The sequence below is a fragment of the Nannobrachium achirus genome, assembly GCF_963921795.1.
Source record: "Nannobrachium achirus genome assembly, chromosome: 12".
Classification (NCBI taxonomy): domain Eukaryota; kingdom Metazoa; phylum Chordata; class Actinopteri; order Myctophiformes; family Myctophidae; genus Nannobrachium; species Nannobrachium achirus.
In genome coordinates this window covers 21706715-21719880 of record NC_137832.1, presented here as the reverse complement: position 1 = coordinate 21719880, position 13166 = coordinate 21706715, and the positions used below count along the sequence as shown (strand labels likewise).

Sequence of the window (13166 nt, the reverse complement as noted above, 5' to 3'; positions counted from 1 at the left end):
ATTGAGACGATCACAGTCAAAAACGACTTTGTTTGCCAGAAATATCTCACAATTTGTTGGATTTTACCTGTATTTTACCAGTGCAGTGATCTCACATAGATTAGATAAGGCAGGGGTCTTCAACGTTTTCAGGCCAAGGACAAGTGGAGAGAGAAATGAAGCAGGGACCCCCACAACCTTTTCATAGATGCCATATAGTTTAATTGTTTGACAGCACAATCATCAGTGTATTTTGGATTCTTGTCAATGTGTTTTCAGATATTTAACCACTTGAACCGTCAGTACTGAATAAACTTTTCCCCCTCTAGACTACACCTCTTTGACGAAAATATCCCATCTACAAGCTCACAACGCCTCCGATCTGCCATTTTTGGCTAAAGTTCTCGGAATAAGGACACTAGGGTTCAAGTGGTTAATATAAAAAAGGAGAACAAAGTTTCTATCACACAAAGATTTGGAGGACCCCCTATAGTAACTCTGAGGACCCCATAGGGGTCCCGGACCCCCTGTTGAATAAGGTATCATAGATAAGCCCTATTAGTGGCAACAATAAGTTCCTTTGGCATTTATTTTTCTCTCCATTTATTTGTTCTCCTTTGTTTCCTAACAGGTTCTCCACTTGTGATCTGTGTGGTCTCTATGACATCCGCTCTGGACAGTTATGGTGAGGTTGACAAGTAAGTACCAGGACCAGGGATGTCACAAGGGGTAGGAAAGTGGGACTGAGTTACCAGGGCCCAAGGTGGAGGGGCCCTAATAACTTTATCTATTGAAAAATAGCAGATATACAAGCTCACAGCGTGGCACCGAGTGCCGCGCTGCGAGCTTGTAGATCTGCTATTTTTAAAAAGTTGAGAAAATCTTTGAATATATTATGTATTTTTTAAGCGAACATGTCTAACTCAAATTTTGCTTCTGGGGGGTCCCTGGAACTAAATATTTTGAGATCGGGGTCCGTGGCCAAATACATCTTGGGGGTCCTTGACATAGGTTTCTTGCACACATTTTCACGATTTAAAAAAAATAGCAGATATACAAGCTCGCAGCGCGGCACTCGGTGCCGCGCTGTGAGCTTGTATATCACACTTGGGCCAGCTACAGGGTCAGCCAGACAGGATATCAGGCAGAAACCTTGTATCTCCATATTTCTACTTTTTATGTTTTAAATAAATTAAGTCCAGACGATTAGCAAAAATAGCCGATCTACTGTACAAGCTCACAAGTCACAACGCATTGTGAGCATTGTAGTTCTGCTATTTTAGCTGTTTGGGATTTACTTTTACGTGAAAGTGGTTAATTCTTTGAATAGATTTTATAAAAAAAATACATTGGATCCATTAAAACACTGTTTATTCGTTTCAGACATACAAGCTTTCCACCCGACAGCGATGATAATATGGATTCTAATTCACTTAATAAAAGCCCAGGGAATTGCATAGCAAAGACATGACCGGTTAAAAGAAAAATGACAGAAACCTTGCGTGACATGTAATGTAAACAAATGGGACATGTTTACATTACAGCATTATAGCATTACACCCTTGGATACGTCATTCTTGTTTCACTTATTGAAAGAAGGTTAATAGTTTTTTGTTTGCTATAAACCCATTAGCTTTTAATGACTCCCTTCTTCCTCTGTGCCCCATCACTCATTCAGCTGCTGGCTTTCATTGAAGAATGGAGCCGTCTGGGCATTCGTGGCACCAGCACTGTTTGTCATTGTGGTAAGGATTATACAGTATAAGTTGTCAAGTTAAGGTTTAACCCCTTGAGCCCTGTTAAACTTTTTTTTTTAAATAGGCTAAAATAGCTGATCTTTAACACATGGGATGCTAAGGTTTCTAACATTTCTAGCTGTTGCTGCTGCCGCCGTTCACTCACGCTTTATTTTGAAGAGCCTCGGAAGCTTTGTGCGTCTGCACGTGAGTGTCCGCTGACAATAGTTAACAGCGGCGTATCTGCGCGGCAGGCGAGGAGGCAGACCCACGTCTGACGCCGCCGGTGTGCGTTTATGGGGGCATATGTTTTGACGCACCACGTCCGCGCCGCCTCCAAGTCTGCGCCGCCTCCGCGTCCGGTGTGTGTTTCCCTTTAAACGGCAGAAATAATTAATTGGGAGAAGAAAAGTGGTAAAAAATGTTTTAGCTACTCTAAAATAAAAGATAAATTCCTGCAGACAATATGCCATATCTCTTGTACCACTATAAAGTTAATTTCACCCAATGCATCACTGTCTTTGTGACTTTCAGGTGAACATCGGCATCCTTATATCAGTGACGAGGATCATATCTCGGATCAGCGCTGAGAATTACAAGGTTCACGGAGACGGCAATGCAGTCAAGTGAGTAATTCATATTTTCATGACTCCATTACTAAATCCTGAAGGTCTCAAGCAGGGGCCTCAATTGGGTATGGCAGGGGTATGCAGCTGCCATACCCTGGGTCCAGGGGGGGAAATAAAAGTTACTTTTAAATATAAATCTTTGAATGTCTGTCTTTGTCTATCTGTTCTGGTTATTATGTTGTTAAATAACAGTAAAATAACTACAAATGCAAAATTTAACAAAATGGTTAACAAGGTATTATAATTATATTCTCCCCATCTTGACAAAATGGTATATTCCCAGGTTCCGCAGGTCAGCTGCACAGGTGCAATTAATTATTGTTAATTGTGGCACATTTACTAACATGAAAAGTTTAGCTGCACTTGAACAACCGTTCCAGGATGCCATATCCAGCCCAAGAAACCGTAGAAACAGGGGAAAAAATAGAATGTATAAATGAATGTATCATGCCTGTTGCTAAGGTATGGGCAACATGACTGGTGTCTTGCGCGTGTGCAAGACAAAAGTCATGTTGCTTTTTCTGAACTGACACCACTGGTCTCAAGCTATCACAGCAAATACATTTGTTCCTTTGTCTGTCTCTAGGCTGACTGCGAAGGCAGTGGCGGTGTTACTGCCCATCCTAGGTATTTCGTGGATCTTTGGAGTCCTTGCTGTCAACACACAGTCTTTACCATTCCTTTACTTTTTTGCTGTGTTCAACTCATTACAAGTACGTTCCGAAAGAGAAGTTATATTTTATTTGTGTGTTTTCTGAACTTTTGTTTTGTTTTACCATATCATTCGCTTTAATTTAACAATCACTTTTTTGTTTTGTTTTTCATGTAGGGATTCTTTGTCTTTTTGTTTCACTGTCTTCTCAACTCTGAGGTAATGCCATCGTGGTACTATGTCTTGTTTTCCTTTATATGATTACAGTCTGTGTCGATCTTGAATCCAGACGTTAACAATTTGTTTTGTCACCATTGTTTCTTACCTGTTTCTGCAGGTCAGAGCTGCCTTCAAACACAAAACCAAGGTGTGGTCTCTGACCAGCAGCTCCATCCGAAACATAAATGTGAAGCCCTTCAACTCTGATATTGTGAGTGCTCATATTAAAGGGATTGATTGATTAAAAATTGTATTAGACAAAAATGGAGAACAGTACAAGTATAGTCAATACATAAGAAATGTAGTACAGTACAAGTACAGTTAAAGGACGATTTTGTTTTTTTTACAACAAGGGTTCATATTTTAGATTGTAATTAAAGAATATAAAAGATGAGAGTTAAAATGTTTTCATTTACCCCTTTCTATCATTTTAGAGATTTTAATGATTTAGATTTCAGTGGCTGAGGGCATGCGTACAAGTGGCTAAAATATGTATTTTTACACAGAATAAGACCATTCCCAAGATGCACTGCATTCTTTCATGGACAGATGTGACTTTTGAGGTTACTGTAAATAGCGATAAAGAAATTGCAGGCTTATTGTGCCCCCATGTGTACGCATGCCCCACGTTTTAGCACGCTAAACTTGCTAAAACGATAGAATGAAGTAAATGGAAACATTTTAACACTCACTTTTTCTTTTCTCTAATTACAATCTAAAATATGAACCCCTGTTCAAGTTGTCCTTAAGACACCCTTCCTAAAAGGAACATCCCAAATAAGTCCTTTTACATTTATTTTGTTTTACATTGGAAGTCCTTGGTATTCAATTCAGGGACATAAAATAGCAAGCAAAGAAAACATGCAATAACATCATAGTTATAAAAACACTATATGTACAGGATAGGGGAAACAAGAGGGTGGGGCTAAGGTAGGGGGGGGGGGGGGTGCTCACTTCTCGCATGTCTATGGGAGAAGTGATACTACCTCCGTCTCTGGCCTCCTGAAAGGTGAGTTTTCAGGGCAGTATTGAAGGATGCCAGCGAGCTACATGTTTTAAGGGAGGTAGTCAAGGAATTCCACACCTGGGTGGCAGTGGTGTAGAAGGACAATTTACCCATATTTGTCTTATGGGTTTGTGTTATCAGATCGTTGTGTGTGCTCCCTCTGGTGTTGTGGCTGCGGCTGTCGCTAACTTTTTAGAGATGTTTGGTCAGATCTGCGGGTACTGAGGGGATGGAGGGCAGATTTGCATGACTGTTTTGAAAATATCCACCCAAAAGGCCCTTACACCGAAAGTGTCATTGATGCGTGTGTCCCTGATACACTAAATCAATCTCCCTTTCAGGAATGTCAGGGTCTTGTGTGCGCTTCAGCGCGTCTCCTTTTTATCCAGTCATACTGTATGCCAGGCATTTACACTAAGGCTTGCCCACCTGCCCCCGGCAGGTAAATAAAACCTTTGGGCAGGTGAAGTTGGCTTTCAGGTTGCCTGACCGGGCAAGTGCTCATTTGAGAGGGGACGCAACCGTATCTAAACACAACACCACAACACCTGAATGTGGCCAGAGTGCTCTATCTTCTGGTCTGTGGAATGTAACAAGTGTGAAACCATAGGCATATTCAATCATAGCTATGTAGGGATTTGGATTTGGAGGTATTGAGGTGTGACATCTTTTAATGCACAGCCACAGAAAGTAAAGAAATAAGTGTTAAATTGAGCGTTAATTAAAATCTTACCTACAGTATCATTTTATAATGGACGATTTACTTTTCGGGCAAGTGGGCATGACCTTCGGGCAAGTAGAACATGACCTGTACTTGCCTGACGGGCAAGTGCCTTTGAGACCTTAGTGTCAACCCCTGTTGTATGCCATGGTCTTACTTCTCTGGTTTCTGTAAATTGATCCTAAATCCCCATTCAAGAATTCCAAGGAAGAAATAACTCTACATGTCTCTGTCTCAACCTGACTCTCTTCTCACCATTTCTTTTAGATGAATGGAAACAAGGATGGTGTGTCTCCCACTAAGATGAACACTTGGGACAAAAGCACCAACTCAGCCAATCGTATCGACCTCTCCGCCGTATAAGGATACCCGGATCACTGCCTCTGTCAAAGGCAGGAGCACGAGAGTGATTGACGTGAAGTTCACGCAAAGTGTAGATTCCCAAACACTGGCCAGAGTATTGTTTTCCATTGTTTTATGTAATGAACAGAACACTCTTTTGCGGACTATTCTCATCTTCAAAGACAAACAGACTCAAAGGACTGTGCCTAATAACTGCATTTTTAGATATCTTCTGGAACAGGGGCTTCTGAAGAAACACTAGGTCAGTAAGCTGACAGTGAGCGTTACAAGCTTTCACTATGTTCTGAGGTCTGACATGAATTATGACTGAACCACGAAGTGGCTTGCAGTGACAGCTAGGGCCCTTTTCTCCTCTCTCTGTCTATAATCGAAAAAACCCAATGTACAGAAGTATCTAGTCTGAACTGTTGGCTAGTCTATTTAGCCTAGTTTAAAGATATTTTTTTTGTAAATGTCCCTTTTCAAGTACAAATGAGAATGTTGTGTATATCCAGTTGTCGCACTCGCTGGTGCAGGACAGGTTAAGAAAACAATTTAAAATAGGAAAGCTATTTTTCGTGGAGAGTTTTCCATTTTTAACTTTTTCAAGTACTGCCACCTTTCCACCTGCTTTTACATGCTTATACTGTATGTGATAGTGGATAATCTGAAGGCCTATGGTAATTACAATATTATGATTTTCACAGGGTTATAGTGGTGTTACAATATGTGAGCTAGGCCCAGGGAGGCCTATATGAAGATCAAGTTAGCAATTTTATGTTTTACAACATATACGGTATTGTTAGTATTACATATTTTAAAGTAAAGAGGTCCATTAGAATGTCTTGATCAGCTCTTAGCAGTATTTTATACAGAATCCAAATTGTGTTCCTGTACTCACTGTGTTTGGAAGAGCCACACCAAAATGTTAATTCACAAGAGATTAGCCAGTCAATTACAAAATAATTATGTAACATATCTTTTGTCTGTAGAAGTGAAGTAAATCAGACACCATATTCTGATTCTGAAGTGTTTATTTATTGTGATTCAGATAGAGTTGTATTAATGTTCATTCTTTTTTGCAAAGCACAGCTCATGAATCATTTATCCTCTCATTTTGTTCTATAATGTTGTTTCTCTGTAATTGTGTTTAATGTCATCATGAAACAAAAGACTATGGTATTAGGTAGTACCTCACATCCTAGATAGCTGCATTATTTTGTGCTTTTTGACTAGTGAATACTTTGTGTTTTGGACACAATTCTGTGAATTCTCTCTCTCTCTGTGTGTGTGTGTGTGTGTGTGTGTGTGTGTGTGTGTGTGTGTGTGTGTGTGTGTGTGTGTGTGTGTGTGTGTGTGTGTGTGTGTGTGTGTGTGTGTGTGTGTGTGTGTGTGTGTGTGTGTGTGTGTGTGTGTGTGTGTGTGTGTGTGTGTGTGTGTGTGTGTGTGTGTGTGTGTGTGTGTGTGTTGTTCAGCTGTTTCTGTTGCTACGGTTCTCAATCTTAAATCCGTAATGTAAGTCAAATCAGATGCTTTTTTTTTTATCTTGATAAAGCTGTGAGATTGGAAGGGAGATACATGGTAAATAGTGCATTTATATAGTGCCTTTATCCAGTTCTTTACAATGTGCATTACAACCACCATCAATACACCGATGGTGGAGGCACCAATACTTAGACATTAAAAACCATTTGGGCCTAGAATTATTGAATGCTTTAACTATTGAAAAATAGCAGATATACAAGCTCACAGCGCGGCACCGAGTGCCGCGCTGCAAGCTTGTAGATCTGCTATTTTTGAGAAATCGTGAAAATTAGAATTTTGACCCGATTCTATAAGTGTCTTTTGAATCCTAAGGTTTTTTTTGAAAAACCTATGTTTCTATGTCAGCAATCTGGCCAGCCATCGTCAAAGAAAACGTCCGTTTCACTTAACTGAAGCTCAGTTAGTCTGTTCTTGAGAGACTACTATGACAGTGGTTCTCAAACCTTTTCATGTGAAGGACCCCCAAAATGATATTTATTAAGCCACGGACCCGCATCTCAAAATATTTAGTTCCAGGGACCCCCCAGTCAGAAGCAAAATTTGGGTTACAATCGTATTCAAATATTTTCACCCATTTTCATGACTTTTTCAAAAAATAGCAGATATACAAGCTCGCAGCGCGGCACTCGGTGCCGCGCTGTGAGCTTGTATATCTGCTATTTTTCACTGGTTAAAGCATTCAATAATTCTAGGCCTAAATGGGTTAAGCCAGGAGGAGCAGGGGATTGAACAAGGAGCCTTCTGGTTCCCAAGTGGTCGCTCTACCTCCTCAGCCACTTTAAAACATGTTTTAAAGTTCTTGATTGATCTTACACTGTAAAAACATATATATATATATATATATATATATATATATATATATATATATATATATTTAGTATCTTAAAAACTTGTGTTTTTGTATAGAAAAAAAAAACATTTTTTTTTTTTTTTTTTTTTTTTTAAAGATGTCAAAATGACCTGAGATCAGAGAGATGCTTTTCTCTGTTTGTGTGTTCGCTCCCTCGTTTAGCTGATTGAGAAAATGTGTGTTCATGTGTGTTCATTCTAGTGGATGGACACTTTTTTTCATTCAAACAGCTCTATCTCTGGAACCATTTGTCTGATTGACAAAATTATTTTTGCCACTGAATCACAACAACTGTGTCTGTTTCTGTGGGGGGAAAAAATTATATAAAAAAAATCATTTTTTTTCATTGCATAGTAAAGAAAAACATACAAAATCGTGGCACAGCTACCTTGGAGCCATTTTGGCATTTGGCACAGAATGAGTTAAAACAGGATTTTCTGTAAATCACTCCCTCAAATACAGTTACATTCTATGTCACGTTAGTTAATTATTCTTAGGCCTGCCTGAAATACCGTAATGTATTGTATATTGATTCTTTTTTTCTAAGGTACTGTGTTCAAGACTGTCTTCTGACTTCTATAATATGTTTATTAAAACTTATATGACAAAAAGAAAACATGAAATGTGTGTTTGTTCTATGCTGACTATCAGTGGTACGGAATCGGAATCAACTTTATTGTCATATGTGGTGTTAGGCAGTAACTTAGGTTATTACTTAGTAATATGTTACTGTAATATGTTTTACTTTACCCAGTAACGAGTAGTGTAAGGGGTTACTCTGCCAAAACAGTCATATTATACCATATAGAAAACCAAAAAGAAAATATTACATATCTACATATTACTCTGATTTTGTTGGCTGCCTTTTGAAAACATTTAATTTAAAAGTTCAAGAGAGATTGCTTTATTAGGTGGGAAGAGAGTATCGGTGCATTGTCAGGTTTAACCAGTCCACAAAGGGTGGCAACTTTCACAGGTACAATCCACATAAAGATCCACAAGGAAAAGTAAAGTCCATGGCCAGCCTGGTGACATGCTCACATAGAGTGATAACTTTCACAGGACCAAATAGTAGGTCAACGAGGAAGAATAAAGTCCAAGACCAGCCGGGTGACAGACGGTGGTCACGCCTTGTTCAACAATTTTAGCCGTGTGGAAACTGTTCATAAACCTGGTGGTCTTGCCCTACTATGGTAGGCCTCCTTGCCTTATGGCTGCGGTCTTCGTAGGGCAGGGGTGGGCAACTTTGATGATGGCGAGGGCCACTATATTTCCACCTTCACTCCAGAGGGCCACATTGCATATTGCTACGTCCTACTTTGTCATTCTAGTATCTCAAACAAAAGAAGCAAAAAATAGCGATGTGTTTTGAGCTTTTAGATCAGCTATTTTTTTCTTTCATGATGGGCTGAGCTTTGACTACACACCTTAGGGAAGCTCACCTCCCATTATAAACTCGGCCGACCGCACCAGCCGCTGTAGGTCTTTCTGTTCACGAGCGGTGCAGTTTCCATACCAGGCAGTAACACAGCAGCCTTACAGAATGCTTGTGTACGTTGTGTAAACGTGTAAATGCATCGTCTTTGGGGCTGTTTGGAGATCATGCATGCAACATTAACCTATTACAGAGTACAGCATCTTGCAATGGGCCTGGTGTGACAAGATACACTACACCACTAAGATACCCTTGTATAGCCTGTATACCTGACAAAATACTTCCTAAACGTCAAGGATGTCCACAATTACAACAGGCAGCCAGCTCCACAGATCACATTCAACCCATGATTTGGCTCTAAAAAGAATTGTTCTCCAGCTATACCACTAAAATGTGGAACGCCCTGAACTATATCGGTCCGCCCGCCCGAATCAGTGGGGTCAAAGGCCGACATCATACATGTGTTTAGGGCTGTTGCATTCAACAATAGCAGGCTACATTCATATTGCTTAACCCCCCCTCCTTCAACTTCTTCTGTTTTTGGAATCAGTGGGGTCAAATAGTGCCTGACATTGCATATTTGCAATGCCAGCTTTGCTTGAAGTAGGCCTAATTCTTTTCAGAATGACTGGAGTTAAATAGTCCATCTGGTCTTTGGGGCTGTTTGGATTTGGCATGGTACATTAACATTTCATACATAGAGCACTGGTTTCCAAATAACACACCCATGTGGGTAACAGAAACAATTTTATGCATGGGTCCCTTAATTTTTTTATTTATTTTTTATTATTAAATCTAAGAAAAAGTAGAGCTTGTAGATCTGCTATTTTCACTAGTTGTATGCCTGGGCAAATGTCTAATTTCAAAAACAGTATGAGTAGGCATACAATCCTACATATATGGCAAAGAAAACAAAGTAGGCAGAGTCGGTCTGGGAGACTGGGGGGGGAGAGAGAGAGAGAGAGAGAGAGAGAGAGAGAGAGAGAGAGAGAGAGAAACTCAACACCGTCTGTGAGCCGGTGTATGTCAACAACACAGAATGGTTTTGTCGACTGAGAAATATAACTTCGCGTGTGCCTAAATAGCCTGCACGTTTAGCACTCGAGCGAGGACCACTTTATTTACCCGAGTTGATTTATACTGCGCAGCTCTCACACACTGGAGGGATTATAATAATCCACATTTCTTTATTTATAATTTGGATACTCGTGCATGAAGAATCCACGGAATGGATTATTGTCGGACTGTGAGCGTCAAGCAGAATCGTGCGGCTGTGTCAGTTATTAATTCGTCAACGTCCTGATTCCAGTATATTTTATAAAGTAACGATGGAGACTATCGGGAAGTTTGAGTTCAATAGAAAAGAGCTGATTGGCCACGGTGCCTTTGCAGTCGTGTTCAAGGGAAGACACAAAGCGGTAAGCGATAGTTATTATATTATAGGCCGACCTGTTGATCATGATCTCTGACGAAATGTGTGGTTTTGGTTTAATGTTAATTCAGATTAGCTGAAAATGTATAGTTGCAGAGTCAGTCACTGTGTATTCGTCTAACAAAACTCAATTTGAGTTCATCCACATCCCAAGCATGTTCAATGCAAATAAAACTCGTTCTTATTCAGATCTATATCTGTCTGTCTGTCTGTCTGTCTGTCTGTCTGTCTGTCTGTCTGTCTGTCTGTCTGTCTGTCTGTGTCTGTCTGTCTGTCTGTCTGTCTGTCTGTCTGTCTGTCTAATGGCACAGGGGTTGAAGATGAGGTTAGGTTAGGATTGGCATGGCAGCCTTGGCAGGGCATGGGGGAATGAGACTGTCTGAGTTATTGAGGGTATGCATGGGGGAACTTCCTTGACAGATGCTATAATTAATCAATTATTTTAGGAATGCAATCTGGGCTGATTATAGTTATTTAAATATTTTCTATATAATCAGATACAAATTGCAAAATCCTGATTTCATGATGTTGTCATGTTGACACTTGTTGTTTTCTTTCCCAAGAAACACGATTGTGAAGTTGCTGTTAAGTGCATCAACAAGAAAAACCTGGCCAAATCCCAGTCTCTCCTTGGTAAAGAAATCAAAATATTGAAGGTAAGTAGAGCAGTTGAATGGCATCACACATTACTCTGCCCGTCTTGCCTGCACTTGCATCCCATTAGTGATCCAGGGGCGTCAATTGGGTATGGCAGGGGTATGCAGCTGCCATACCCTGGGTCCAGGAGGGAAAATAAAAGTTTCTATTAAATATAAATCCATGAATGTCTCTTTGTCTAGTTTGTCTAGCTGGTTATTATTTTGTTAAATTACAGTAAATGAGTACTTTAACAAGGTATTATAATTATATTCCCCACACTTGTATTCTCCCCATCTTGACAAAATGGTCTATTCCCAGGTTCCGCAGGTCAATGCATTATTGTTAATTGTGGCACGTTTACTAACATGCCACGTTTAGCTGCACTTGAACAAGCATTCCAGGCTGCCAAATCGAGCCCAAGAAACAGTAGAAATGGGGGGGAAAAGTAAAATGTACCATGCCTTTTGCTAAGGTATGGCAACATGACTGGTGTCTTGCACGCGCGCAAAGGCGCGCGCGTGCAAGACACCAGTCATGTTACCATACCTTAGCTTTTTCTGAACTGTACGCCACTGTAGTGATCGTGTATTTTTGTACAACCCTCCTCTAGGAACTGAAACACGAGAATATCGTTGGGCTACTTGACTTCCAGGTAGGAATTTCTCAATTCACATGCTTCATCTGCCAACGTTTGTCTCTCTCTCTCTCTCTCTCTCTACCCCCCTGAACCCCAAGCCCCCAGCGGACATGTGCATGTAGGCAGGGGCGTCACACCAAATTCTGGGCCCTGGGTACAAGGATTCACTGCGGGCCCCCCATGAATGTTAACTAATGAAAAATAGCAGATATACAAGCTCACAGCGCGGCACCGAGTGCCGCGCTGCGAGCTTGTAGATCTGCTATTTTTGGAAAAATCTTGAAAATGTGTGCCAAGAAACCTATGTTTCCATGTCAGTGATGCTCAAACTTTTTCATGTGAAGGACCCCCCCCATCTCAAAATATTTAGTTACGGGGACCCCCCAGAAGCAAAATTTGTGTTACAAATGTTCACTTAAAAAATACATATATTCAAAGATTTGCGCACATTTTCACGACTTTTCAAAAATAGCAGATCTACAAGCTCGCAGCGCGGCACTCGGTGCCGCGCTGTGAGCTTGTATATCTGCTATTTTTCAATGGCTAAAGTTACTAGGGCCCCTCCACCTTGGGCCCTGGTGACTCAGTCCCACTTTCCTACCCCTTGTGACGCCCCTGCATGTAGGTATACACCCGTTCACCCAAACGGTCCACAGACCTCACTGGGCACAGTCACGTGTAAATGTTGACATACTCTAGAAAACACACTGATCCTCCCCGTGCCCTCTGTGGAATTGTGGGAACGCTATGCCTGCTGGATGTTGTAGTTCTCTCTTTCTTTTATAAATGGAGCCAGTTAGCATACTCAGTGACATACTGGGGTTGTATACATTATGTTAAATGCATACTTTAACACAGTGTTTCTCAAAGTGGATTCCAGGGACTCTGTGGGTTCCTTTAGGGGGGTCTGAATGGACCCATACAAGTCTGTAACTCTGACAGTGTACAAATGGAACCAAAAGTAATGGTAACGTGTCCATTTGGTTCCATGTGTACACTGTCAGAGTTAAGGGGAGACCTTGAAATGTAAAAGTTTGAGAAATACTGCTTTAAGAAACAAATCATGGTTGTTGATCTACCCTGCCGAATATTAGCTTGCCTGAGACACAGTATATTGTCTGGTCGACTGAAAGTTCTCACCTGTTCTCAAAAACACCAGGCAGTCAGCCATGCAGGCCTTGGCCAGCTGATCCGTTCAGTAGCCCTGGCTCTTAACAGATGGCATGCAGGGTGCAACCTAACAACGACCAAGCTAAACAATGGCTTATTACAACACGCATATAACGTATGCCATCTCGGCAGACACAGAACGAGAGGAGCAGCCTGGTGACCTTTTAGGTGACA

General features: G+C 40.8%; 2 protein-coding genes across 2 annotated transcripts in view; both read left to right on the top strand.

The window, feature by feature from the left end:
• Nucleotides 1-5323, top strand: part of adgrd1 (adhesion G protein-coupled receptor D1) — a gene marked incomplete at its 5' end in the record, with an annotated part of 74817 nt that extends 69494 nt beyond the window's left edge. Inside the window, 7 exons of the mRNA XM_080737878.1 lie at nucleotides 611-677; nucleotides 1658-1724; nucleotides 2250-2341; nucleotides 2931-3057; nucleotides 3174-3215; nucleotides 3334-3426; nucleotides 5210-5323. Coding sequence (XP_080594004.1) covers nucleotides 611-677; nucleotides 1658-1724; nucleotides 2250-2341; nucleotides 2931-3057; nucleotides 3174-3215; nucleotides 3334-3426; nucleotides 5210-5305 — 584 coding nt within the window. The 3' untranslated portion in view covers nucleotides 5306-5323. The remainder of the gene's footprint in view (nucleotides 1-610; nucleotides 678-1657; nucleotides 1725-2249; nucleotides 2342-2930; nucleotides 3058-3173; nucleotides 3216-3333; nucleotides 3427-5209) is intronic.
• Nucleotides 5324-10136: 4813 nt separating this feature from the next.
• The window catches only part of ulk1a (unc-51 like autophagy activating kinase 1a), a 35646-nt gene continuing 32616 nt past the window's right edge, over nucleotides 10137-13166 (top strand). Inside the window, exons 1-3 of the mRNA XM_080739657.1 lie at nucleotides 10137-10532; nucleotides 11110-11202; nucleotides 11796-11837. Coding sequence (XP_080595783.1) covers nucleotides 10443-10532; nucleotides 11110-11202; nucleotides 11796-11837 — 225 coding nt within the window. The 5' untranslated portion in view covers nucleotides 10137-10442. The remainder of the gene's footprint in view (nucleotides 10533-11109; nucleotides 11203-11795; nucleotides 11838-13166) is intronic.